The 24,057-nt window shown below is 46.8% G+C and overlaps 6 protein-coding genes across 6 annotated transcripts; 4 read left to right on the plus strand and 2 right to left on the minus strand.

The window, feature by feature from the left end:
• The first annotated feature begins 1,704 nt into the window (after positions 1–1,704).
• Positions 1,705–6,226, plus strand: F4813DRAFT_97215 (uncharacterized protein). The gene is made up of 3 exons (XM_049249098.1): positions 1,705–2,128; positions 2,183–4,455; positions 4,507–6,226. The coding sequence occupies exons 1-3, from the start codon at positions 1,908–1,910 to the stop codon at positions 5,979–5,981; spliced, it is 3,969 nt and encodes a 1,322-aa protein (XP_049104041.1). The 5' UTR covers positions 1,705–1,907; the 3' UTR covers positions 5,982–6,226.
• Positions 6,227–7,007: 781 nt separating this feature from the next.
• F4813DRAFT_384791 (chaperonin Cpn60/TCP-1 family) lies at positions 7,008–8,918 on the minus strand (the record flags this gene model as incomplete). Its single annotated transcript, XM_049246148.1, has 5 exons — positions 7,008–7,469; positions 7,524–8,640; positions 8,713–8,761; positions 8,833–8,850; positions 8,909–8,918. The coding sequence occupies 5 exons, from the start codon at positions 8,916–8,918 to the stop codon at positions 7,008–7,010; spliced, it is 1,656 nt and encodes a 551-aa protein (XP_049104042.1).
• Positions 8,919–9,613: 695 nt separating this feature from the next.
• F4813DRAFT_343403 (long-chain-fatty-acid-CoA ligase) lies at positions 9,614–12,804 on the plus strand. Its single transcript, XM_049241532.1, has 3 exons — positions 9,614–10,685; positions 10,741–12,292; positions 12,387–12,804. Exons 1-3 carry the CDS (start codon positions 10,237–10,239, stop codon positions 12,477–12,479), a joined length of 2,094 nt encoding a protein of 697 aa, XP_049104043.1. The 5' UTR covers positions 9,614–10,236; the 3' UTR covers positions 12,480–12,804.
• A 303-nt stretch (positions 12,805–13,107) lies between these two features.
• On the minus strand, positions 13,108–17,313 carry F4813DRAFT_343407 (cysteine proteinase). The gene is made up of 2 exons (XM_049241533.1): positions 14,606–17,313; positions 13,108–14,541 (listed from the first exon to the last, which is right to left on the minus strand). The coding sequence occupies exons 1-2, from the start codon at positions 16,862–16,864 to the stop codon at positions 13,621–13,623; spliced, it is 3,180 nt and encodes a 1,059-aa protein (XP_049104044.1). The 5' UTR covers positions 16,865–17,313; the 3' UTR covers positions 13,108–13,620.
• Positions 17,314–17,483: 170 nt separating this feature from the next.
• On the plus strand, positions 17,484–20,574 carry F4813DRAFT_343408 (vacuolar protein sorting-associated protein 27). Its single transcript, XM_049241534.1, has 5 exons — positions 17,484–17,850; positions 17,920–18,052; positions 18,121–18,405; positions 18,483–19,278; positions 19,332–20,574. Exons 1-5 carry the CDS (start codon positions 17,774–17,776, stop codon positions 20,219–20,221), a joined length of 2,181 nt encoding a protein of 726 aa, XP_049104045.1. The 5' UTR covers positions 17,484–17,773; the 3' UTR covers positions 20,222–20,574.
• Positions 20,575–20,989: 415 nt separating this feature from the next.
• On the plus strand, positions 20,990–23,714 carry F4813DRAFT_396762 (P-loop containing nucleoside triphosphate hydrolase protein; the record flags this gene model as incomplete). Its single annotated transcript, XM_049247863.1, has 5 exons — positions 20,990–21,098; positions 21,154–21,327; positions 21,521–22,205; positions 22,240–22,424; positions 22,478–23,714. The coding sequence occupies 5 exons, from the start codon at positions 20,990–20,992 to the stop codon at positions 23,680–23,682; spliced, it is 2,358 nt and encodes a 785-aa protein (XP_049104046.1). The 3' UTR covers positions 23,683–23,714.
• Positions 23,715–24,057: the final 343 nt, after the last annotated feature.

Genomic DNA, 24,057 nt, shown 5'->3' on the forward strand with positions numbered 1-24,057 from the left:
GAGATGTCAACAACGGAAGTGCCGGTTGGTGAACTTTTGTGTGTAGCGCTCCGATAGGGAGGGGGAGGGGTTGATGAGGCTTTAATTTTGATGCGACTGGGTCACAGCGTCTCGGATTTCGTTGTACTAAAATAAAATCTGAGTGATTTCAAATCGCAATTCGGAGAAAGGAAGGCCAAGAATTTTTTATTTTTATGGAGGGAATTAAACAAATCCGGCTGTAATAGATTTTGAATTGTTTGCAAAGAAGTTGTGGCCTACTAATCGGACTGATGTGTCATAAAAGTTGCATGCCAAAGTAGAAACGGAATTGATCAGAGTTACAGAATTGCAGAATTGCAGAATTAAATCGTTGAAATTCTGCTTAGATGGAGTGGCGTTGGTGGGGCTATTTTTACCCTCTTAAGTTCCTTTTGCCTTACCACTTTTTGCCGAGAAAATTATTTTAAGTTGTACTCATACGTCAGTTCTAGAACCATCCCACAGGTATCGAGGCTGAGTCTTGCAGGTACACTGGTATATTGTACAATACTAAATCTGACAAATGAAAGCCGATAAGTGCTTGGCCAATCCCTTTCTTAAATGCATATATGCCTTAGTCACTCATCTTATTTGTAACTAACAGAAAAGTGGAAGTTATTTCATCTTTAAGCAATCACATTAAGGATTAACCGGAATGTAAGTGTACCTATGTATAATTCACATCATCTTTACGTTAAATGTAAACTTGCACAACAGTATATTTGATTAGTTATGGGTATATGTTTAGTTATATCTTTTGAAATAATGAATAATACTCTTCTATTGACCTAATACTTGATCATATAGCAATAGTTAGTATCACTTTATATCAAGTTTTCAAATACCTACAGTATTAAATCCGAGCAGGTCTAGTCAACAGCCTTCAGTGAAAATAAAAGAATACAACTGTGGCTAATGCATAAAGACAATCATTAAATATATCGTCTTAACAGTTCGGAGGCACTATACTCGAAAGTTACCTAGGTTCATATACCTAGTAGGTAGTGTATAAGCTAACACTACATAGGTAAGCTTTACTAAACTTAGCGCTAGTGATACAATACATTCTTCTTCCCGTTATAAGTAAATATCGGTATTGAGAAAGCTTCAGATACACGTTTATATGTAAAGAATTACAATATATGTATTAAAATAATAGATTACATACATACCTAGGTACCTAACACATCTATATCCTGGGATCTCCCGCTCATTGGATGGGATGGGGCTGTGGGGGAAAATACACCCATAGGTAAAATTCATGCATATGTATATCCAGTGTACATGACGCTAGAATAAATAGATAAGCCAATAGAAGGGAATGGGGATGCATTCAGCCTTGGAAACTTCATACGTTCTCGTTGTTGCGTGCGGCTCGGAGTTGATACCCACTAGTGCTACGATATTACGACCGCCTACCTATCTACCTCATTTATATCATTTATTACTATCATTTGTATCCGGTCGCGTGTGTCATTGACAGTTGACTAATAACTTCATCTGATAAACTTCAATACACCTTCCTTCGTTATGTTGATGACCTAAGCGTATATATACATACATATACATACCTACCTACCTAGGTTAGTAATAACCGAGGATTGCGCGATCTTAATTGCCGTATTCTCTACCTTATACATACCATACCTAACCTTCTCTACCTTACCTACTTTACATACCTTACATAGGTACCTACCTACATGTAATCTATCCTTCCTAATTTCCTCCCTGCACTTTCGAACATTTAACGCCTTCGATTAAATCCTACTGCCGGCTTTCGCGACCTCAATAAATCTCCCCCGCCATCGAGCCTTACCATTGAAATCTACACCTATTACGATCCGACGTTCGCTTCCTATACGGGGGGCTTGTCTATACCATATGTCATGACGCGGGAAGTAAATCGGCCAGCGGACGATGATCCTGGCCACAATATCCTCGAGGTTGACATCATAGCCGCTCTCTGGGAACAGGTCCCCTTTCCACGGTTACCCGCAGATGCGCCATCCGAGATCAAAGAACTCGTTATCGATGTCGAGAATCCCAAGAGGGTTTACGCCATCTATCGCGCCAGTCGTCGCCATGATCTCCAGTTACTAGTCGAGAAGTAAGTCGTCCAACTTTGCGCATATTCTCCAATTACTCTTCTAACTTGCTATAGGTTCATAGCCCAACTGCGTTATGGATGCGGCTTCAGTGCCTGTACTACCCCATCGTGTTTTAGTTGCCGAAAACGACTGGCTGGTAAAGCCCCGATTCGCCGATATAATCCTACCAGTGCAAGGACTCTGGCCATATTCATGGCAAGCCAGGACGATGCCGATAGTCGAGTCTGCCCTCATTTACACCCTCCAGCCGGTCCCACAGATGCTATAAAACCACTCATACTTAGCCTAAAGCGTGTCGCATCTTCCAACGATACAAGCGGTCCGACTTACACGGGCCTAGGGCCCAAGACGAAGGGAGCTCCAGGCCGAGTAGCGTTGAAAAGGGGTCAATCACCGATAGCAAGCTCCTCGCCATCTGCACAGATGAATCGGAAGGAGACCAGCCAAGACCATAACAGATCCCCGGAAGTTGAAGCGACGAAGACTGAGCCACTGTCACCACTGGGTGGTATTGATAGACTACAGATTACCGAAAAGTCGGCCAGCAAAGATTACCGCTCATTCGCTGCTAATATGTTTGGGTCTGTCGCGTTTAAGATGTTAGAGTGGTTAGCACCGAATAATATGGAAAGTATGTCAAAGAGAGTCACGGCCGTAGATAATACACTAAAGTCTATTGAACGGCTTCGAGAAGCCGTATCTCAATTAGGAGGACAGAGCGGGAGGACCAGTCCAACGTCTACTCCCTCAAGGCCCGAGTCGGAGAACGAAGTCGACCCTAGGGGGGCTTCTGAGGTTCATCGATATACCACACGAGCACTCTCACCTAATAACGAGGTTACTGGGTTCTACCAACGAGTACATTCTGATCGCTCGCCAGTTTCTAACTCCACTCCTCAAACCCTACCACCCCATCAAGGGAGGACTTCTAATACCCGGATTCGTCCATCCTCCGTTTCTAAAACTCAGACTAAAGTTGTGCCCGAGCCTCCGGTCGACTCTATCGTAGACGAAACAGGGCTCATATCGCCTAACATTCCTACCCAGCCAGAAAAAGTATCCAAAGGACTGATTCGACCTCCGCCAGCTATAGCGCGACCCGCATCTCAGGTTATGGAAAGCGATGTTCATACACTACCGGAAAGGGAAATCGTAGGGCCTCCTAGTCCTCACTCCTACATAGATGATCACTGCTTTCAATTGGATGGAATCAATGGCGAAGAAACATCAAGCAGTGCAGAGACTACGCGGTCTTTAGACCCTCTTGATGACTCTCAAGACGCTCAAGACGCTCAAGACGCTCTAGAAACTACCGGCAAGATAGATCCAACGTCCGAGCTGGATTGCTACTTACCACAATCGTTGTCACGTTTCAATGTCCAAGCAATCAATTTCATATGCGACGTTTTACAAGAAGACGCTACCTCTGAGAGGCATCTCCTAGAGCCACCGACCGTCGATGAATCTATTAGACGGTCGTCAAATAGGCTCAAGCCGTGGAAGAGGAAAAGGAAATCCCAAGCTTCTTATCCACAAGATCTCAAGTTGCAATGGAAGCTGTTTGTCGAACAGAGTATATTCCATGTCCTGAGTGACCCTCAGGCCGTATTGGACTCGTTTACCAGCGCCAATGGTACTATTGACTCGCAAACACTATGGTACTGCATGTTACGCTTGACAAGAGTAGCTCCCAACCTCGTCTTCGACAGCCTCTGGATTGCCCTGGCGGCTCTCTTTGCGCCCCCGAAGACCTTGCAATCTATGAGGTCGCCGACTTCAAAGATGTTCCTTGGTGTTAAAAATTCATTTACTAACGTAGAGGCTGCATCGCTCATGTCTGTATGCTTTCACGCTCTGGTCGCTGCGGCACCATTAGTAAACGATTCGAGACAATTAAATGACATGTCTCGTATTAGAGCTCACGGGCTTTCTCTCGCTGGTGGCGGTACAGTTGCGAGGCAGCCAACTCCCTTATGTTTACAATATGAAGACGCCTTTACAGATAGCATGGCTCTCCGGTTAGCAAGGAGGCTGCTTAGGGTGATCCCAACACGCCGATACTTCGACGAGCTGATTGAACTAGACTTAGATAAGGAGGATGGAGTTAAAGAACCTGATGTCGTTGAGTTATTACTATTACACCTCGAGTCTTCTACGCAGTCGACATTGCATTTTTCAAAAGCTGAGCGAAGCATGCACGAAAAACGAGTTCCGGTTTTACTTTTGGATTGGGCAAGAGCTGTGATGCTTCATGAATGGGAGGGCAAGCCAGATATTTCTGGGGATGGCCCCTTTGGTGGTGCCCTCTCGCTGATGACGGCCATGTGTTAGTATTCCCGTGCGATTTTATAAGAATTTTAAACTGACAGTCGAGTAGACCAGAAGCGCCAATCTCTCCTCCTAGGCGACGTGCATTTCCGCGCCGAATATTTTGGCGACCGTCTCGATCCTATTCAGATGCCGGTTTCATGGCTATCCTTTACCTCGACTAGGCAAAAGGTTCATATATTGGATTATCCGTATATTTTTAATCCTACGTCGTTGGTTTCATACTTCAGGGCTATCAACTTCTCGCGGATGAGTCGTTCCTACGAAGAGTCCACCTCGTTGCAAAGGCGAATCGAAGCCATCATCGCCGCTGACAGCCTCGTCACGGAGTCGCACCAGAGAAACGTACTTCAAGATCTATTGAAGATCCCATCGTCCAAATACCTAATCCTTGACATCAGCCGTAAAAACGTGCTCAGAGATGCCTTCGACCAACTCTGGCGACGGCAAGAACGCGAACTTATGAGGCCGTTAAAGGTTCATCTCGGAGAAGACAGTGGGGAAGAAGGGTTCGACTCTGGTGGCGTGCAACAGGAATTCTTCCGTCTCGCCATTGCCGAGGCTTTAAATCCTACTTACGGCGCCTTTGTCATCGACGACAGGACGCGGATGACCTGGTTTCAGCCCGGTTCTGTCCAACCGGAATGGAAATTCGAACTAATCGGGCTGCTTATGTCGCTGGCCGTTTATAATGGACTGACTCTTCCAATCACGTTCCCAAAAGCCCTATACCGCAAGCTTCTAGGTGAGCCCGTCACAGAGCTGCATCACATCGCTGATGGGTGGCCGGACCTCGCTAATGGCTTGACCAACATTCTTGAATGGAATGAGAAGGATGGCTCTATAGAGGACGTCTTCGTTCTAACTTACGAGTTTTCCACGTCCATGTTTGGCCAGCCCGTCTCACGCGAAATGGAGTCGTCGAATTCGATATCCTGGCCACAATTCTCCAGTCATCCGGAGTCTACTCCCCTCTCGGCATCTAACCCGAGCGATGCACCACTAGTTACAGGCGACAACCGTAACGCTTATGTGAGCGACTACATCCGATACCTAACCGACGTCTCGGTCGCTCCCCAATTCAACGCCTTTGCTCGTGGTTTCCGGGCTTGTCTGCACCCAAAGTCTCTACAACTCTTGACGCCATCACTATTACAAAATCTCGCGGAAGGTACGCAGGAGATCGACGTCGGAGAACTTCGCCGCGCGGCACGGTACGTTGGTTGGGACGGATCACATCGTACCGTGCGCGACTTCTGGTCTATTGTTAAAAGATACGACAGCCGTATGCGCCGCAAGCTGCTCGAGTTTGTCACTGCTAGCGACCGCGTGCCCGTCGGCGGTATGGCCAACATCCAGTTCGTAGTCCAGAAGAACGGCGAGGAAGAAGGCGAGGGCGGCCACCTACCCACCGCATATACGTGCTACGGTACCCTTTTACTCCCAGAATACCGTGACAAGGAGGTGCTCCGAGAGCGCCTGTCCATGGCGCTCGAAAATGCTCAAGGGTTCGGGTTCGCGTAAACCGCGCCGTGTAGCTATGTGGTATGGTATTACATCGTAGGTCGAATAAGGATATCCGATAGGGTAGTATTGAGATTGGTGTGGTGTAGTGTATTTCCAACCGATCGATTGGAAATGCTGTAAGGAGGATAGAAAGCACCTATGTTCGACACGTAAATATATAGGCCTGGACAACCTAAGAAAACAAAATTAAAGAGAAGGCATAAGTAAGAAACTGTCTCTTTTGAAGTATATATATATATAAGGAGTGAATGGGAGCGGGGCGTATAGGAAGGCAAAAAGGACTCCCTGGCTATAAGTAGGACTTGGAGGACGGGATATCTCCTACTTACTTACTCACTTCCATCGCCTACTACACGTTACGCGGTGCACACGCCGTTATACTACTTACCTCGGGGTCGGGGTATGATGGACTAGTTAGGGATATTGGGGGTTTGTTTAGGGGACTACTGTTATTAACCCGCCGACTCACTCGTGTCGTTTATTCGCCTACCTGTCTACCGCGGGCACTACTAATGTTGTCCCCGGCACTCGTCTACGGTGGTATTTGGTATATAGTAGGGTATCTGTCTTTTTAGCGTGCGTGCAATAAAAAGTTGGGGGAGCGGTCGTTTTCGGGTTCATACCCCATATACATATTGAAAATCTTCTTACACTACGCGTGCCTAATGCATTCATAGGAGGTATATAACGCGCCGCGGGGATGTAGATAAGATATACATACCCAAGTGCACATATATAAGCTATTTCGGGGCAGCAGATTTTTTTCTTATTCTTGTCTCGGCTCTCTAAAAGATAGGGGTAGGTAACGTATCGTGACTCTTTGATGTTAAGTCCTTCAACTGCCATTCCATAGGTACATACATAAATGTACGCATCCACCATTCATATCTACAACCTTAACGACGCGCCTCGCCACTTTCCCCCACGAGAACATGAGCATTACGAACACAGCACGTCGAGATCTAGATCGACGCAGATAACAGGTAGGCAGATAGAGCGAACGAATAAGCTTCATCTTACCACTTAATAGTCCTGATCCCCAGAGCCGCTGACAATAACGTTGTTGACCTTGAGCACCATACGGCACAGCTGCGTAGCAAGCATAAGCTGCTGGCGCTTGCCGATGAGAGGATCGATAACAAAGGCCTGCTTCATGTCGTTGCTGCCGCCGTTCATGCAGTCAACACCAAGCCTGCCGCGGCCCTCGGGGCCGGCCTTGACCTGCTGCGATTTGACCTCAGCGAGCGTTGCGATGGGGTTTAATCCGCTGTTCTCTGCGAGCGCCATCGGCACTGCGTCTAGCGCCTCGGCGAACGCCCGCATCGCGTACTGCTCTAACCCGGGCGTCTTGACAGCCGCGTCCTCGACCGCGAGCGAGCAAGCGATTTCAGCAGCACCACCCCCGTACACGACACGATTGTCGCGGACTAGGTTTCGTACGACACAGAGGGCATCATGAAGAGATCGTCGGGCTTCATCGATGATCTAGTAGTGGATTAGTCACGCTCATACTTTGAAAGGGGGTGAAGGAAAAGTTACCATCTTGTTGCTTCCTCGGACAAACACCGTCACGGCTCTTGTGTTGGCGCACTCCTCGATCACTAGCATCTTTTCTCTCGTAGTACCGAACGTCATCTCTCGCACAATACCAGCTTTGCCTAGCTTCTCTGCCTTCAGGTCCTCAAATCGAGGCACTATCCTACCATTCGTAGCAATGGCAATAAGTTCGATCTCCGGACCGCCTACCCATCTTACCGCGGGTAATTCGTTCTGTAGTAATAAGTGGTTAGCTTCGTCGTCGAAACCCCACTGACAGATAGCCAGATTAGCTCCGGTATCTTTGATCTGTTGGATCATCTCGATGAACTTTTCCCGTTCGTAGTTTTGTAGCTTCTTGAACTCCTCTACCGAGGTAATCTCTAGCTTATGCTTGGTCTTGGGCTTCGGCGGCTCGAACGCACAGGTGAGAATGGCGATCTTGGCGTCTCTGACTTCTGACGGCATTTGGGGATGCGAGAAATCCTTGTCGATAATTACACCCTTAACCAGAATGGTGTCTTCCAACGCGCCACCAACCTTACCATCCACCTTGATCAGCTCGAAGTCGACATCTTTTCGTTCGAGGTCGGCGACGGAGAGAACAGCGTCTACAGCAATGTTGGCGAACTGGTCGTGTGCCTTGGATACGATTTTGCTGCCTAAACTTGTCCGAGCTACCTTAACTAGGTTCTCTGTTGATTCCCGGCTGAACTCGATGATATCTGATATCCGATCTAACTCGGCCACTGCGATATCACAGGCTTGGTCGTAGCCGTCTGCTATTCGGATGGGGTGGATTCCCTTGTCTATAAGTTCGGCAGCCTGTTCTAAGAGAGCACCGGCTAGAACAACCACACCAGTCGTACCGTCACCAATCTCATCGTCTTGAGACTTAGATAATTCGACGAGGAGCTTCGCAACGTGGTTTGAAATCTCCATCTGCTGTAGGATGGTAGCTCCGTCGTTGGTCACCGTAATGTCACCGTCGGGCGAAATTAGGATCTTGTCGAGGCCACGAGGACCTAAAGAGGTCTTGACAATATTTGCAACGGTTCGAGCGGCGAGGATATGCGATTTGACAGCTTCGTTGCCATACTGGCGCTTCTTCTTGCCTTGACTGAATAGAGGAGGTTAGATTTGCTGTATAGCTAACTGTATTAACATAGACGGCGAAACTCTCAATACTCACTCTCTAACAATGATGAAAGGTCGCCCCTGTTCATCTTTTATAACAGAAGCTTTATGTAATATATATTAGCACCTGGTGTATACTGTATATAACTGCCATAGATTGTATTCTTTAGCATACCGTTCTGGAGGTCGAGATCTAAGGTAGAAAATATTAGTAAATTATCAAAGTCATGGCGGGGTTATTGATTGCATACTCAACGCCATTCTTGCCGGTTTCTATAGCTCAGGAGAGCTTTCTGTGGTGTATAGGATAATATCCCGGCAGTTTATAGCTTCTCTACTAAGTTTTGACAAAATACACGGTTGTATGTTGTATAGAGTCGTTAACTTCGATGTTGGTAGAGTTCTGCCTTGTTAGTGGGACGGGTTTGTATTGTACCTAACCTAGTTAGTTATCTCGAAATTCTGAAATTCTAAAAGATCTAGCCCCACATTCTTCCAGATCGGAAAATTCACATTGCCGACGTGCTAGGATAGGTACCTACCTACCTACCTATTCCGCCAGAGCTTTTATCTTATCTATCATTGTAATATGTAATAAATCTTATCCTGCAAACTACCTAACATAACCTACCTACCTACACTACAATTGAGCTTCTCCAGTGCTAATCGCTGACATAAGTACACGTATCTACCTTAGGTACCTAAGGCATAGGCAATCAACAAAGTCCCCTATCTCTCTTTTGTCCATTGGTCATCTCGTAAATAATAATTACATCACATATCGGTGATATTGGTGATTCTACACATGTACGTAACCTTTGCGAACTAGGTCTGAGGTTACCTATACCGCAGTAACGATCAAGAAAATTTTAATATCTCGGCCCCCTACATATACATACTCGGCCGTAATATGTGAGGACCTAGAGGAAGCAAACCACGATCATTTGACCTACCTAGGTGATGACCTAGGTGATTACGCATAATATCAATTTTCGAGCCGAGGCACGGGCGACCCGGACACCCTACATCCTCAATACCCCTTCACATTAATGTGTATAACAGCCAGCAATAGCCAGCAATAGCCAGCAAGATCCATATAATACCCATAGAAATACAAAAATATCATACTCTCAACTTCTAATTCTAGATACGCCGCGGAACGTCATTTTCGATACCCACATATCAAAAAATATATTCCTCGGCATCTCTAATAGAGAATTAGCCTATTCACTTATACCCTGACTGGTGGAACCCAGCGCCCCACAAGTACCTGGAAATGGGTGGTACTTGGCCTACCGGTGGATTTGCCCCGCTGACGTTTTGTAGAGGTACCCCTACCTGACCTAAATGACCTAAATGACCTAAATAAATTCAACTTGCAAGTCTACATAACTACCTTTGAAATATTAAGCTGGAAGCTACAGCTCCCCCAAGCTTCGACTCCAAAACCAGTTTTGATCTCCAACTTTACTTTCCTTCGCGTTCAAGAACCAACGTTATTATCCCTACCCTCTACATAATACCTACGCTTGACATAAACACTACACCCCATAATTATATCCTACTCCCCATCTAAATCATGTCCCTCCCAACTCAATTCGAGGGCGTGCTTCCTCTCTACAGAGTCCAGAAGCCCCCTTTTATGGTCGAATCACCTGACGCCGAAGAAGTTGAAGGAGAAACGAAGCCATTCAGGCACACCAAGGCCAAGGACGGTCTTATCACACGCCCCGAATCTCACATCGCCACTACTTATGACATCTTAATCGAGACTGCGAAAAAATACGGCGACAAGGCGGCCATAGGTACTCGTAAACTCATCAAGACGCATACCGAGACTAAGAAAGTACCAAAAGTTGTTGACGGAGTCAAGACTGAAGTTAATAAAGAATGGACTTACTTCGAGTTAACCCCGTACACATTCCTTACTTACAACGAGTACAAGACTCGAGCTCTAAACGTAGGCGCCGGTTTGAAGAAGCTAGGGCTCGAGACAGGTGACGTGTTACACATCTTTGCGACAACGAGGTAGGGAATATCCCCTTCATTGTAAAGAATAGCCAACGGCTAACCATTTATGCAGCGCCAACTGGCAGTGCACGGCTCACGCCTGCGCCTCGCAATCCATCACAATCGCAACCGCGTACGATACTCTCGGCTCGGATGCTGTCGAATACTCCCTCACACAAACGAATGCGAAGGCTATGTATACCGATCCCCATCTATTCAAAGTTGCCAGTCGCCCTTTGAAGAATGCGAAAGATGTCAAGTACTTGATCTACAATGACACGACCAATATCCCCATTTCTGACGAGGAGATGGCCGACTTCAAATCCTCAAATTCTCACCTTACCATCATCTCCTACTCTGACCTGATTGCCCTCGGTGAGGAGAACCCTATAGACCCCGTACCGCCGAAACCTACCGATCTGTGTTGTATCATGTACACTTCTGGTTCTTCTGGAACTCCCAAGGGTGTCCCTCTTACCCACGAAGGTGTTGTTGCGGGCATCACCGGCCTATGGACTATTGTCGCAGAGACTGTTTCACATCGGGACGTTATACTCGCGTATCTCCCCCTTGCTCATATTTTGGAGGTGGCTGTGGAGAATTTAGTAATGTTTGTTGGCGGTACGCTCGGCTACGGATCCCCCCGCACGTTGGCTGACTCCTCTATGCGCAACTGTGCTGGAGATATGCGAGAGCTTGCACCTACCGTCATGGTTGGTGTGCCCCAGATATGGGAGACCATCAGGAAGGGTATTGAAGCCAAAGTCAACTCTGGTGGTGCCTTGACCAAGAATCTTTTTTGGGGTGCTTACAACCTCAAGAGCTTACTCGTGGCAACCGGCCTGCCTGGGAGTGGCTTACTTGATGCCATAGTATTCAAGAAAGTCCGGGAAATGACGGGCGGAAGGGTAAGATTCCTCTTCAACGGTGCCAGTGGTATTTCGGATGGCACAAGGCAGTTCGTAAGCTTGGTGCTTGCGCCAATGATTACGGGATATGGTCTTACGGAAACAACCGCCAATGGCGCCCTAGGTAACCCGTTGCAATGGACTCGGGATGCCATCGGCCCCGTCCCTGCGTCACTTGAGATCAAGCTCGTCAGTATACCTGATCTAGGATACGACGCAAAGAGTAATCCTCCACAAGGTGAGATTCTGCTGCGGGGACTTCCAGTCTGCAAGGAGTATTACAAGAACCCCGAGGAGACCGCGAAGGCGTTTACATCGGATGGGTGGTTCCGAACAGGAGATATCGGCGAGTTCGACTCGGTAGGCCACGTCAAGATCATCGACCGCGTCAAAAATCTCGTCAAGATGCAGGGCGGTGAGTACATCGCGCTCGAGAAGCTCGAGGCCGTCTACCGCGGCAGCGAATTCGTCCACAACGTCATGGTGTACGGCGACAGCGAGCACCCTCGCGCCATTGCCGTCATCAGCCCCAACGAGAAGTCGCTGAACGACCTAGCGAAGAAACTAGATGTTGATCATGCCCACGCTCACGGCGACCCCAAGGTCTTGGAGACAGTCCACAAGGACTTAATCGCAGTGGGCAAGAAGGCCGGCTTGACCGGGCTGGAAATGATCGTTGGCGTCGTAATAGTTGATGAGGAATGGACGCCCGCTAGTGTAAGTTTCAACCACATTCCATAACCACATTCCATCTCCCCCTATCCCAACCTAAACCTCCTAGACCTAGGATTAGCGCTGACAGGCATAACAGGGTCTCGTTACAGCAACACAGAAGGTGAACCGGAGGGCGCTCAAGGATGTCTACAAGAAACAAATCCAAGAGTGCTTTAAGCGGACTTCGTAATCTGTAGTGTCGTGTTAATGTAATATGCGTCTGTTTCCAGGTATTGTGTAATTTGCTAACTGGCTGGCTCTTCGGCGAGTTGGAAATGGGTCGGTGTAGCATTAGTTATACACCTTGTATTCCGTATGGCGTGTTGCTTCGCTTTTTTTGTTGTATACGCACAGGGAAGATTAAGTAAGGTATATTTCACGTAGAGTTAATGATTATGTTTTCCCTCGTTTTTTAATGAGGAAGTATTAATTTATTATGTGAAAATCTAGAGGGCTGATGAAGAATCGTAAGATTGTTCAACTGGGTACTAGACTAACCTACCTAGATATATAAGGTAAGAAACGTTGAGGTTGGCCAAGAATGCGTATTCGTTTAGTCGACTCCCTTTGTTGAGTTTATCTGGATCCTCGGGTCCCGAGTTTGCATGTGAAAGGAGTCTTATAGTCGTAGTCAGTGCTGGATATATCTGGATATTGGCACCCAATGGCCCTATTGCTCTTAAGCCTTTATTGCCAAGGCAGATAGTAGCGTACCTGAACGAAAAAGTATCGGAGAAAGGTTGGCTAATATTGCCCTTCTACATACTAGGTTAGGTATATACCAACTCTCGTCGCCACCGCTGTCTAATACCTATGTATGTAGATTATAACAGGAACTATAATAACTAGGCTAGTTTTTTCATCATAATCCTCGACTTATTGATATAGCAATAACGTTTATTTATTAAACCACCTATAGTATATATTGCACTACACCTATACATATGACCACATATAGCATAGCCAAACTCGAAGTCGGCAGAGAAAAAAGAGAAAAGGACGGTAAAGAAGGTAAAATAAATAAAAAGACAGGAATTCAGTGTCTAGCGTTCCCTCTACAACGCCGCGCTTCCAAATATAATGTAAGCGTCCATCTACCAAACCCCCAAAACGTTCTTCCAAGACCATCTATCTACTAAGGTAGTGGGGGGAGAATACCAATATATTTAACCCGTGGCAGTACCGATCCGAGTATTCAAAGCCGCCCTTCAGCGTATCGCTTATGGCAGTAGTATTCTTGCTGATACGACACCGCGTGATTTGCATCTTATAATTATTAATATTCCAGAAATCACAATTGTCTAGACACCTCATCTTTCCCTATATTGGTCTCAAGTGAAGGGAACATCGATACGCTTATAGTGCAGCTGGACGGGCGTCTCGTTATTGTGGCACTGGTACATCCTATTGAGCTCCCTTTTCCAGGCATCCCCAGAGTACGGCGTTATGATGGTGTCGTTACATTTAATCCACGTGTCCTTCCCCTCGCCCCTGATCCAGGTCCAGTAGTGACCTGAGGTGGAGGATGCGCCAAGATGTACTTGAATGGCGTAGAGCTCGTACTTAGTAGGACATGAGAAACCCTCACTAAAATTTTCACCTAGAATTTTAGCCGCCTCTTCTCGCGCTTGTGAATCGAAGCTGTAAGGCCCTAGGTCAAGCTCAAGGGGGAAGGTGATAGGTTTAACATCCTTTTGGGGGCCATTCCTCCCTTGTCTTCTTATATATAGGCGCAGTAAGCGAGGCATCCTCGCGATTTTGGTGGTCATATGAGCTTTTGGACCTTTGCATTTGATTGCCTTATTGCCACAATTCATGTCGATTTGTTCGGGGCCAAAGGTGTAGTGCAACATGTCGACAAGTTGAAGCGGTCCATAGGAATATTGGTCTGCATCAGTTGCTACCATCAGGGAACGGTACGTATCTCGACCATACGAAAAATGTCCACACGTATCGCACTTTCGTTCAGCCAATAGAAATAACAACCAATAGGCATCAATAAAGGATTGAGGTTGGGTCTGCCTCCATTGTTTTATATAACTTTCCACCAGTACTTTGACATCCGCGCGCGTCCCGCTCGGTACCTTGATTCTCTCTATTGAACGGACGAAACGATGGCTCACGTTTGTTTCAGCTGCAACTTGGTCAAAGACGAAATTAAACATCTCGTCGACATCGTGTTGATTATGATCTCCTAGTTTGAGAAGCCTGCCATCCGCAACGTATCCTCCGCTGACAGAACGCATATATTTCTTGTGCATACGTGAGCAAAAAACTGCCCAAGGTAATATAATAAATAGGTAGGGGGATACGTACCAGAAGTGCATCAGGTGTCGCTTCTTTGAGCCGCTTCTTGTGCAGCCACATAAACGTGTTTTTTAAAATCTTGGACAGTAGCTGTGCTGAAGCAGGCTCTCTCTTGCTTGTTTCTTCGTGTGCTTGACGCCAATCTAGAGGCCATTTATCATCCAATACATTGCTGATGAACCCAGGTGAAGCAAGTAATACTTGTAGGGTTGAATTACAGTAGCATGAGTTTCCAAGGTTCCGGAGTCCAGTTATAAGTTGGCCAGGCCCCAATCGTTCTGCGGGTGCTGCCGGCATGGCAATGCCACCAACACCCGAGTCGTCATCTCTAGATTCTAAGCCACTGTACCTAGTTCTTGGGATAGCAGGTGCCGGTAGCTTAGGAGGTGTGGGAGCTATGCTGGCTAGGAAGTCTTCCTGTGAATCCAAGTCCTCCTTGATAGAAGTCATAGATTCAGGGTCGCCTGTTATACTAGGATAACGACGGATAAAGTCTTCCCTTGTTTTGACATAGTCGAAAGTGTCAAGTCCCATCTGGTCAGTTTTGATCATATCCTCGAATTGACTAATCTCATCTTGATTAAGGGTCTTGGTCCGGGATCGTTTTCTGTCGCCGTACCTTTGCCTCGAAGCCGTGCTTGGAGACACGTAGTTTGACATAGTCTTGGAAGCCTCAAGAGATTGCTCTCCAAATTTGTCCACCCACGAGTTCAGACCACCGCTCAGCAGCTTTGGGGCGCGTTTGAGCGGTCGGCTATAGCTATAGTACGATAGGGCTTGTCGGATATTGTACAGGACCATTTCTAAAGAATCTCCAGTTATCCTAGACGATATTGAAGCGCTATCCTGATCGTAGATAACCACCAAGTCAACCTTGTCGCGTTGCTCAACCGCGAGCCTCTCACTTGGAGGGGCAAGAACCATGCTATCAGCAATCTCATCTGCGGATATGTTCTCTCGCATAAGAATCTCAGGCTCGATACAAATCGTCTTAGCTGATTTGATATGTCCCTCGTCAAAAGACTCACGATCCCGAACATCAATTACCAAAACGTCAATCTGAGGGTACTTGTTTATGAGACCTTGAAGTGTTTCGGCTGTGATGTCGTCGCCGTCTGGAATTTGAAATTCCGTTAGCGTAGCTGAGGGTTGGGTGACCCGATAAGAATGGGCCGCAACAAACTGTTCTTTGCTAAAGGCCCTGATGGCGTTTTCCGTCGATATGCGAGCTGAGACGCTGGGGGCCGAGGTAATCGAATTTGTCCGACTGAACATACCACGAGGGGTGCTGGATGGAAGGTTAGCGATCTCACTAGTCACGGTACCTCTCGCGGGACTATAGATGGCTTCCGGGAGCTTTGGCATCGTTAATATAGATGTATCAACTGAAGGCAAGGCCTGACTTGGAGTGGACTCTTCAGTACCGGCCGATTGGGCCTGGTCGAGTGCTTTAGTGGCGTTTCGAGGCTTTTGAGTATCACGCAACCGCGCAAACCTATTTGCAAGATCTTCGGGGAGGTCTTTTGGGGTCTGCTTAATAGCTTTTCCATGCAATGCTTGTGGTTTTGGTTGTATCGTTGGCTTTCGCCTACGTCCCCCAGCCGCGTTGCCGCCAGCATCGTCTGTAATATCAACTCTATTTAGAGCTTCTACTTCATTTATAAGTCCATTATTTTGGGGGGCTATGGAATGGTTCGCCTGAACCTGCTGCAGCGTCGAAGATGGGCTAGGCCAGTTCAAGCGGGCGAGTTCGAAGGGACGCTTAGAAGATATTGTTGGCTGCACACCACTCCGCCTATTATCCTCTTTGATTTCCTCCTTAATCTTGTCGAAAGTAGCTCCATTGGTAGTTATTTTCATCTTGAGGGCTTTGTATAAGCGGTTCAAGTCTCCGCGGTCGGAACTCATCGAGGGATAATCTTTGTGTTTGGGTACTTTATCGACGGCGATTGTAAATGCTTTGATGTACTCCTGCAGTGCTAAATCGGGGCGGCGGAAATCGCTATAGGTTGTTGCCTGCCGCATATGAGCATCTCCAAGCTCAAGGATCTTTCGTAGAGGGGTATGAGGGTCGAGGTCGACGCCAACAGACACCAAATCATCTATGTGGCGATATGGCAGCTTTCCTGCACCCGAGCTGCCATTAAACATGTTCGTACTGGTTTCCTTCGCAGACGACCAGTGGTCATTACTTGTATTAGAGGACATGGTGCCATTCGTGCCCAGTATTGGAGTGGTCGAAGTCCTTGTGAACGTTACAGAACTCATGTTTTCATCAGTGCGATACCCAAGATGTGCAAATCGAATCCTGGACGGCGAGAAATGTAGCAAGGCGGGGGATAGTCAGAGACGAGAACTTTATGTACCACAATTGTTCTGAGGGTGAGGACTGGAATGAGGTGGCATTCTTTCAAAGAAGCGCCGGATCTGTGAACGGCGCAACACTGGAGGTTGAAAAAGTGGGAGAGGGACGAGAACGGAATGTTGAAAGAACATGGACAATAAAAAGAAGAGAAAAAAAAAAGGTATTAAATGCACAACAGCAAAATTAAATTGTCCGCATCTTTAATAGTATATATGAAGAGAAGGACGTGGCGTGTTGGCCAACTGCTTAGTTTCGTGTGTATATAACATGTATGAATGTGTTTGTGTGAAGGCGTCGTTGATATTTAATTGATGCGAAGTAATGTGTATACATACCTCTATGTAATGTACAATACTTATCTTGAGGTGGGTGGAAACTCGGTGATTGATATACCTTATGTACCCGCCCACATGAGATTTGACGTATGTACATGTAGATATGTACATAGGTACCTAATGTACCTCCTTACATGTACCTATGTAGTTATAGGCGCTCCGCATTTTTAGCTACGGCAGCCTACACTAGTGGACTAGTGGTTAGTAGGTATTGTAATAATACGTAATCTCGGCCTTATGTTAGGTATTGTATTGTACATACTGGAATATTTACACTCTACATACACCCACATGCACACCTACCTAGGCATACATAATATCAATAGACATCCCGATGTGTACCCACGCAATTCTCCCATAATCAGGTAAACAGGTTGACAGTCTAGTTTCATACCATCCCATCCCATCCCTCGCCTCTGGAGAGCAATAACCACTTCCGAATCGTATCTCATATCTCCCCTGAATCTCTCGCGCATCATGATGGGAAGTTGGTGGTCGTCCTCGGCCAACAGTGCCTTGGACGAACAGATTGATAAAGCAACCGGAAGTAGTCTGTATGTCTATTCTACTAATTATTCCACCAATGCTTCACTAGATTACTGATGTACGATCTAATAATCTAGGGAGGATATTCCTCTTAACCTCGAGATCTCCGATGTCATTAGATCCAAAACGGTCCAACCTAAAGAAGCTATGCGCTCGCTGAAACGTCGCATCGGCAACAAGAATCCTAATACCCAGCTGAGCGCGCTAAACGTACGAACGCTTTTCTCGGTCGTATAGATTCCTATGCGCTTCTCCCAAGATGCTGACATGTGGCGTAGTTGACAGACACTTGCGTCAAGAACGGCGGTTCTCATTTCCTCGTCGAGGTTGCTTCGCGAGAGTTTATGGATAATTTAGTATCTCTTCTCCATGCAGTTGGCCCCGCCGAAGTTAATAGCGAGGTCCGAGCCAAGATATTAGAGTTGATACAGTCCTGGGCCGCCGCTACCGAAGGTCGCTACGACCTAAAATATATTGAGGAGACCTACAGAGCTTTGCAAAGAGAGGGGTTCCAATTTCCTCCTCGAACAACCGTAGCAAGCAGTATGATCGACAGTAGCGCCGTATGTATTGTATAATATCAAGTGTTCCTATACACGCACCGCTCCTGGAGAAGACAAGACTAACCAGTTTATGATAGCCCCCAGAATGGACCGATTCCGATGTCTGTATGCGGTGTCGGACCCCATTTACCTTCACGAACCGTAAACATCATTGTCGGAATTGTGGTAATTGTTTCGACCAACAATGTTCTACCAAGACGCTTCCTCTACCGCATTTGGGTATCTTACAACCCGTGCGGGTCGACGATGGCTGCTATGCCAAATTAACAGATAGATCTACTAAAAGTAGCTTCGGAAGACAGGAGCGCTCTCCCACAAGCCCTTCCTTTCCTCATAAAAACCGCAGTTCGTCCGCCATGTTGCCTCGAAATGCCAGAGTTGACGACGCCTTCGACGAAGACCTCAAGAAGGCCTTGGCAATGAGCCTAGAGGAAGTCCAAAGTCATTCCAAGGGCTATGTCCCTCCAACAGATAACACCCCTCGACAATCATATGCGAAAGCCAGCGACCACTCATCCACACCAATAGTTGCACCTGCAGCCGAGGAGGAGGATGAAGACTTGAAGGCTGCCATCGCAGCATCTCTGGCAGACATGGAAGAGCAAAAACAAAAGCATTCCGCTGCCTTGAAACAGCAGACAAACATGGTTGAAAACATCTCAGCTACTTCATTCGCGTTGCCCAAGAATGATTACGAGCTCACTCCAGTCGAGGCCGAAAATATCAACCTTTTCTCCACGCTGGTCGACAGGTTGCAGACGCAGCCCCCCGGTACGATACTGAGGGAGCCACAGATTCAGGAGCTTTATGATTCTATCGGGGCGTTGCGACCAAAGCTAGCGCGCACATACGGCGAAACGATGAGCAAGCATGGTAAGCTATCTTCTGAAGGTTTTAGATGCCACCTCCAGCTAATCACAATTCAGATACCCTGCTCGACCTACATGCTAAGCTTTCCACTGTTGTTCGATATTACGATAGAATGCTGGAGGAGCGCCTCTCAAAAGCTTACAGCCAACATAATATTGGTAGCTACGCTTTGCCCAGCTCCGGACAACAGACCGGCCCATATCCCTCAATAGAATCTACTACCGCCAGGGCTTCTACGTCAGCAGAAAATTTCTATACGGGCGACCCACTTACAGATCCAAGTAGGAAGTCTGCAAGCCACCAATACCTCCAACATGTCCAGCGAGGTCTGCCACCACAATTTACAAGCTATGACAAGAGAGCTTCGGTGTCGGCCCCCTCGAGCAACCAATATCCGCATCATGCAGGACAAGGAAACGAGGGTTGGCAAAAACAACAAGGGCCATCCGCACCAGCTCAGTATCCTAGTCAAGCAAATTTCACACCCAACGACGTTCCCCCTCAGTCTAGTCACGTATCCCACCCCTCCCCGCAAACTCCCCTTAACAGAGCCACCGAGCCAGCAGCGACATCAGCGGCCGACCCCAGTGCGACGTATTATTATAACAACCCTCAGTCGAGCACTGACCATGCCACACAGGGTATACCTCCAGAAGCGTCACCGTCACCGTATCCAAACCTTCAACACAGCTTAAGCTATACCGGGCAGCCCATCCCTCCAACACCTGCCTCTATTCCTGCGCAAGCATCCCAGCCCCCACAGCATTATCAGCCACCCAACCAACAAGCGCAACAGCCATATTGGCAACAACAATATGTGGACCAGGCCCCTCAAGCATATCAGACAACCGGGGGATATTCAAGATACAGACAGGACTCGTTCCCTGCTGTTCCCCAACATACACCTCAGCAGCCTGCCATAGAAGAAAGTTTGATTGATCTATAGGATAAACAGGATAAAGCAGGATCGGATTGTGTCACATGAGTGGAATGAGATTAATAGTAGCCAACTCGATGAGAAAAATTCCTTTGCTGAGGGGTGCATTGCATGAGACGTATGACAAATTACCTACCTAATCTTTTATTTTATGCTGTGCCTGACTTCCAGGTATTTGGAATATGAAGCTCCAAATGCAAAACTATGAAAATGTAGCTGAGAGGCTCAAGGAATGGAAGCTGTTTTATGTATTACGAACAACAAGGTGTTGCGAAGAACATCGTTTATTTATTACCTACCTATGGATTGAAGAAAAGAACCATGTTGTGTTAATCCGACTAGGTGCTTAAACACCTGAGGCTCAATTACATACATACCTACATAGGTACCTCAATTGTACAGATACCTGAGTACATTCCATAATATACATGGATGTGGTACGTAAGTTATGTACCTACCATCTAGGCTGTTAAATAAAGTACCTATAGACTTCCCATATTCACATACGTTAGGTACCATGTACGAAGTACCTGCGATTCAATTGTATGCATGTACATATGTACGGAATAGCTTATCTGAACGCAAACCCCTCTTGCCCCTCTTTTGTTACTTTCTCTCACTCAAAATAAAGCTTCTATCGTCCTTTGGCTCATACTTTAGGTTAGGACAAGATATAGCTAAGGTATGAACACGGTAATTATCTATAAATACCCCAAAATTCATCAAGAAACGATATTCTTTTTTTCTCAAGACTTATAATCTTGCTTAATAGACGCAATGTCCCGCCACCAAGCATATCGTAATTACGACTACGAGAACGACCTCGACGAATATGAAGCAGACGAATTTGGAGATGAGGAAGAGGAATTAAGCTCGGAGGATCAAGGTACATGAGTTGCACATATCATATCCTATCAATTCCTGCTAATAAGCCAATGAAGCACAAATGAACGTCGGTACTGTCCAAGTTCGAGCCGCTCTCGGTGTCGAATCATCCAAGGTTACCACAAAACAAATCCAAGATGCGCTATGGCATTATTATTACGATATCGATAAATCTGTGACTTATTTAATGACTAAATATGTTGCACCTTCAACCAAAAAGAAAGGAGGAGGTAGGTAGCCTATTTTCTTATTCTGTATTTTCTTATTCTGCCGTTGTCCTCCCAAGCCACCCAACATAGCACCTGTGCGAAGGTCTCGGTCGCAGGGCAGCAGCATTTCATGACCCCAGGTGCGTCTCAGTGTGAATATATCGGAAATCCAGCTTGGTCGTTTGGCTAACACCGAAGCTTGGGGTTGGTAAAGGTGAAGCACATGCACAGCACGTCTCATTTGCCGGCTTCTTTAGCGACATGCCGTGGTTGAATATCCCAAAGGACCGACAAACTACATTTATCGTACCATTACAGCCCCGAAGCGGACTGCTAGGGGGTGCTAGCATAGACGGCAAGGTTTCTAAACTCCAAGCACTGGCTGCTGCTCGCAAGAAGAAAGCAGAAGATAGGAAATTGGACGAGAAACAACTACAAGATGCAACATCGAAATTAAGCAACCTCTCTACCACTCCGACGCAACCTGAATCTAGTAAAGAGAATGCACGGCCGACCGCGATAACGCCAAGGGGAGCTACGGGTTTTACAAGCGCTAGTATAGCCAGTATATCCCAACGGATAGAATCTAAAAGCCCAAAGGTTGTGGAGGACGAGGTTCAAAGCCAGCCAGAAAGAAATAGTACCGAGCCAACCAACCCTCCGAGATTTGCGAAACCTTCACAACCAGCTATACCATTTGAGGCTGCTGCGCCGTCTCCCTTCGCTCAGGCCCTTCTCAGCTCCATTAATAGTTCTATTAATTCCGTGCCGAGAACTTACCCGTTTCCTTATATCAATTTAACTTCATCAGTAACTGACGCGTTCTCAGCGCCAAGCCCAGATGATGTAGTCTTGGCAGCACAGTCCCAAGGTTCGCTCTTAGCGAAGAAGGTCGTTAAGTAAGAATACTAATAATTTGGGATCAGCAAGCAGTAAAAAGATTGCTGCTAATACGACTAAGAAGAAGGCCAGCGCAAGAGGAAAAGTCGAAGAGGTTACGGATGGTGTGAAAGGCCTTAATTTACCTGATACGCCATTGCCCAAAAGCAAGAATGTTGACGTGCTTAAGGAATTTGAGAAGACTAAGAGGAAGAAGAACGCAAGCTTCGTAGTTGTTGGTAAGTATTACAAATAAGTCTCGGTGCGTTGGTATTCATACTAATTTGACAAGGCCATGTGGACGCTGGTAAAAGTACACTGATGGGACGCCTGTTGCTCGACCTCAATGTCGTTGACCAGAGAACGATACAGAAATATCGCAAAGAAGCCGAAAGTATAGGGAAATCTTCGTTCGCACTTGCGTGGGTGCTAGACCAACGATCGGAGGAGCGATCGAGAGGCGTAACTATTGACATCGCAACAAATAAATTTGAAACGGCAACCACATCGTTTACGATTCTAGATGCGCCTGGACATCGAGATTTTATCCCCAACATGATTGCCGGCGCGAGCCAAGCAGACTTTGCGATTTTAGTAGTGGACGCAACAACTGGCGCATTTGAAGCTGGACTAAAGGGTCAGACAAGGGAGCATTCTCTTCTCCTGCGCAGTATGGGTGTCTCTCGAGTAATTGTCGCAATTAATAAGCTGGACACGGTTGGATGGTCTCAAGAACGGTTCGACGAAATTTCGCAACAAGTATCCGGCTTCCTCTCGGCAACAGGGTTCCAGCTCAAAAATGTTAGCTTTGTCCCCGTGTCCGGCTTACATGGAGATAACATAGTAAAGAGGGCCACAGACGCAGCAGCCAACTGGTATTGTGGGAAAACGCTCGTCGAGGAATTAGAGAGCTCAGAGCCAATGGCTCGAGCATTGGACAAGCCTCTACGCTTAACTATTTCCGAAGTTTACCGTACAGCACAGAGCCCGCTTACGATATCCGGGAGGATAGATGCAGGCTCGGTGCAAGTGGGCGATGCACTAATAGTTCAGCCTAGCGGCGAGAAGGCATACGTCAAGTCTTTAGAACTTGATCATGAGCTAGTGGACTGGGCCGTGGCGGGACAAAATGTCGTTATTCACCTCAGCAATATCGAACCGATCCACGTACGCGTTGGAGACATTATCTGTGATACAAAACAGCCAATCGAATGTATCGACATATTCACAGTCAAGGTACTGGCGTTCGACATCCTGATGCCGATGCAGGTGGACGTGCACAGGGGCCGTTTACACGCCGCGGGTCAAATCCTAGAGATACCAGCCTTGCTCGACAAAACTAAGGGCACCGTGCTGAAAAAGAAACCCAAGATCGTAAAGCCAGCAAGCGTAGCGAGAGTGGTGGTCAAGATGGGAACGAAGGTGCCGCTTGAAGCAGGGCAGCGTGTTGTATTGAGAAGTGGAGGCGAGACAGTTGCTGCCGGGTTATTAGAATGAGAGCACGGCGTTTCCTACGGTTACGAGTCGTGGCGGGTAGAATATACCAAGCTCATGACGTCGGCTACGATACTGTAGACAGCTTTATCAGGTTTATCTTGTAGAATAAGTGGCAGATATAGCGAGCAGTCCATGTATATCTACCCGACTTAGACTCGCACTTGAAGTTCGTAGCAGAAGACATAAGGTACTTATAGATAGTGTAGTTATATAATGCAGTGCCATGTTTGAGCCTCTTCATATCAGCACAAGCTTGGCTGCACTTTATATAGATGAAGGATTAGGTATCTCGCTAAAATGGATCCTGGATATGTAGATATTAAGCGCCTAACGTATGCCAATTCGAGAAGATAAAGTGGACAGATGTCTTATTGA

Source organism: Daldinia decipiens, assembly GCF_022478715.1.
Source record: "Daldinia decipiens strain CBS 113046 unplaced genomic scaffold F4813scaffold_2, whole genome shotgun sequence".
NCBI classification, from domain to species: domain Eukaryota; kingdom Fungi; phylum Ascomycota; class Sordariomycetes; order Xylariales; family Hypoxylaceae; genus Daldinia; species Daldinia decipiens.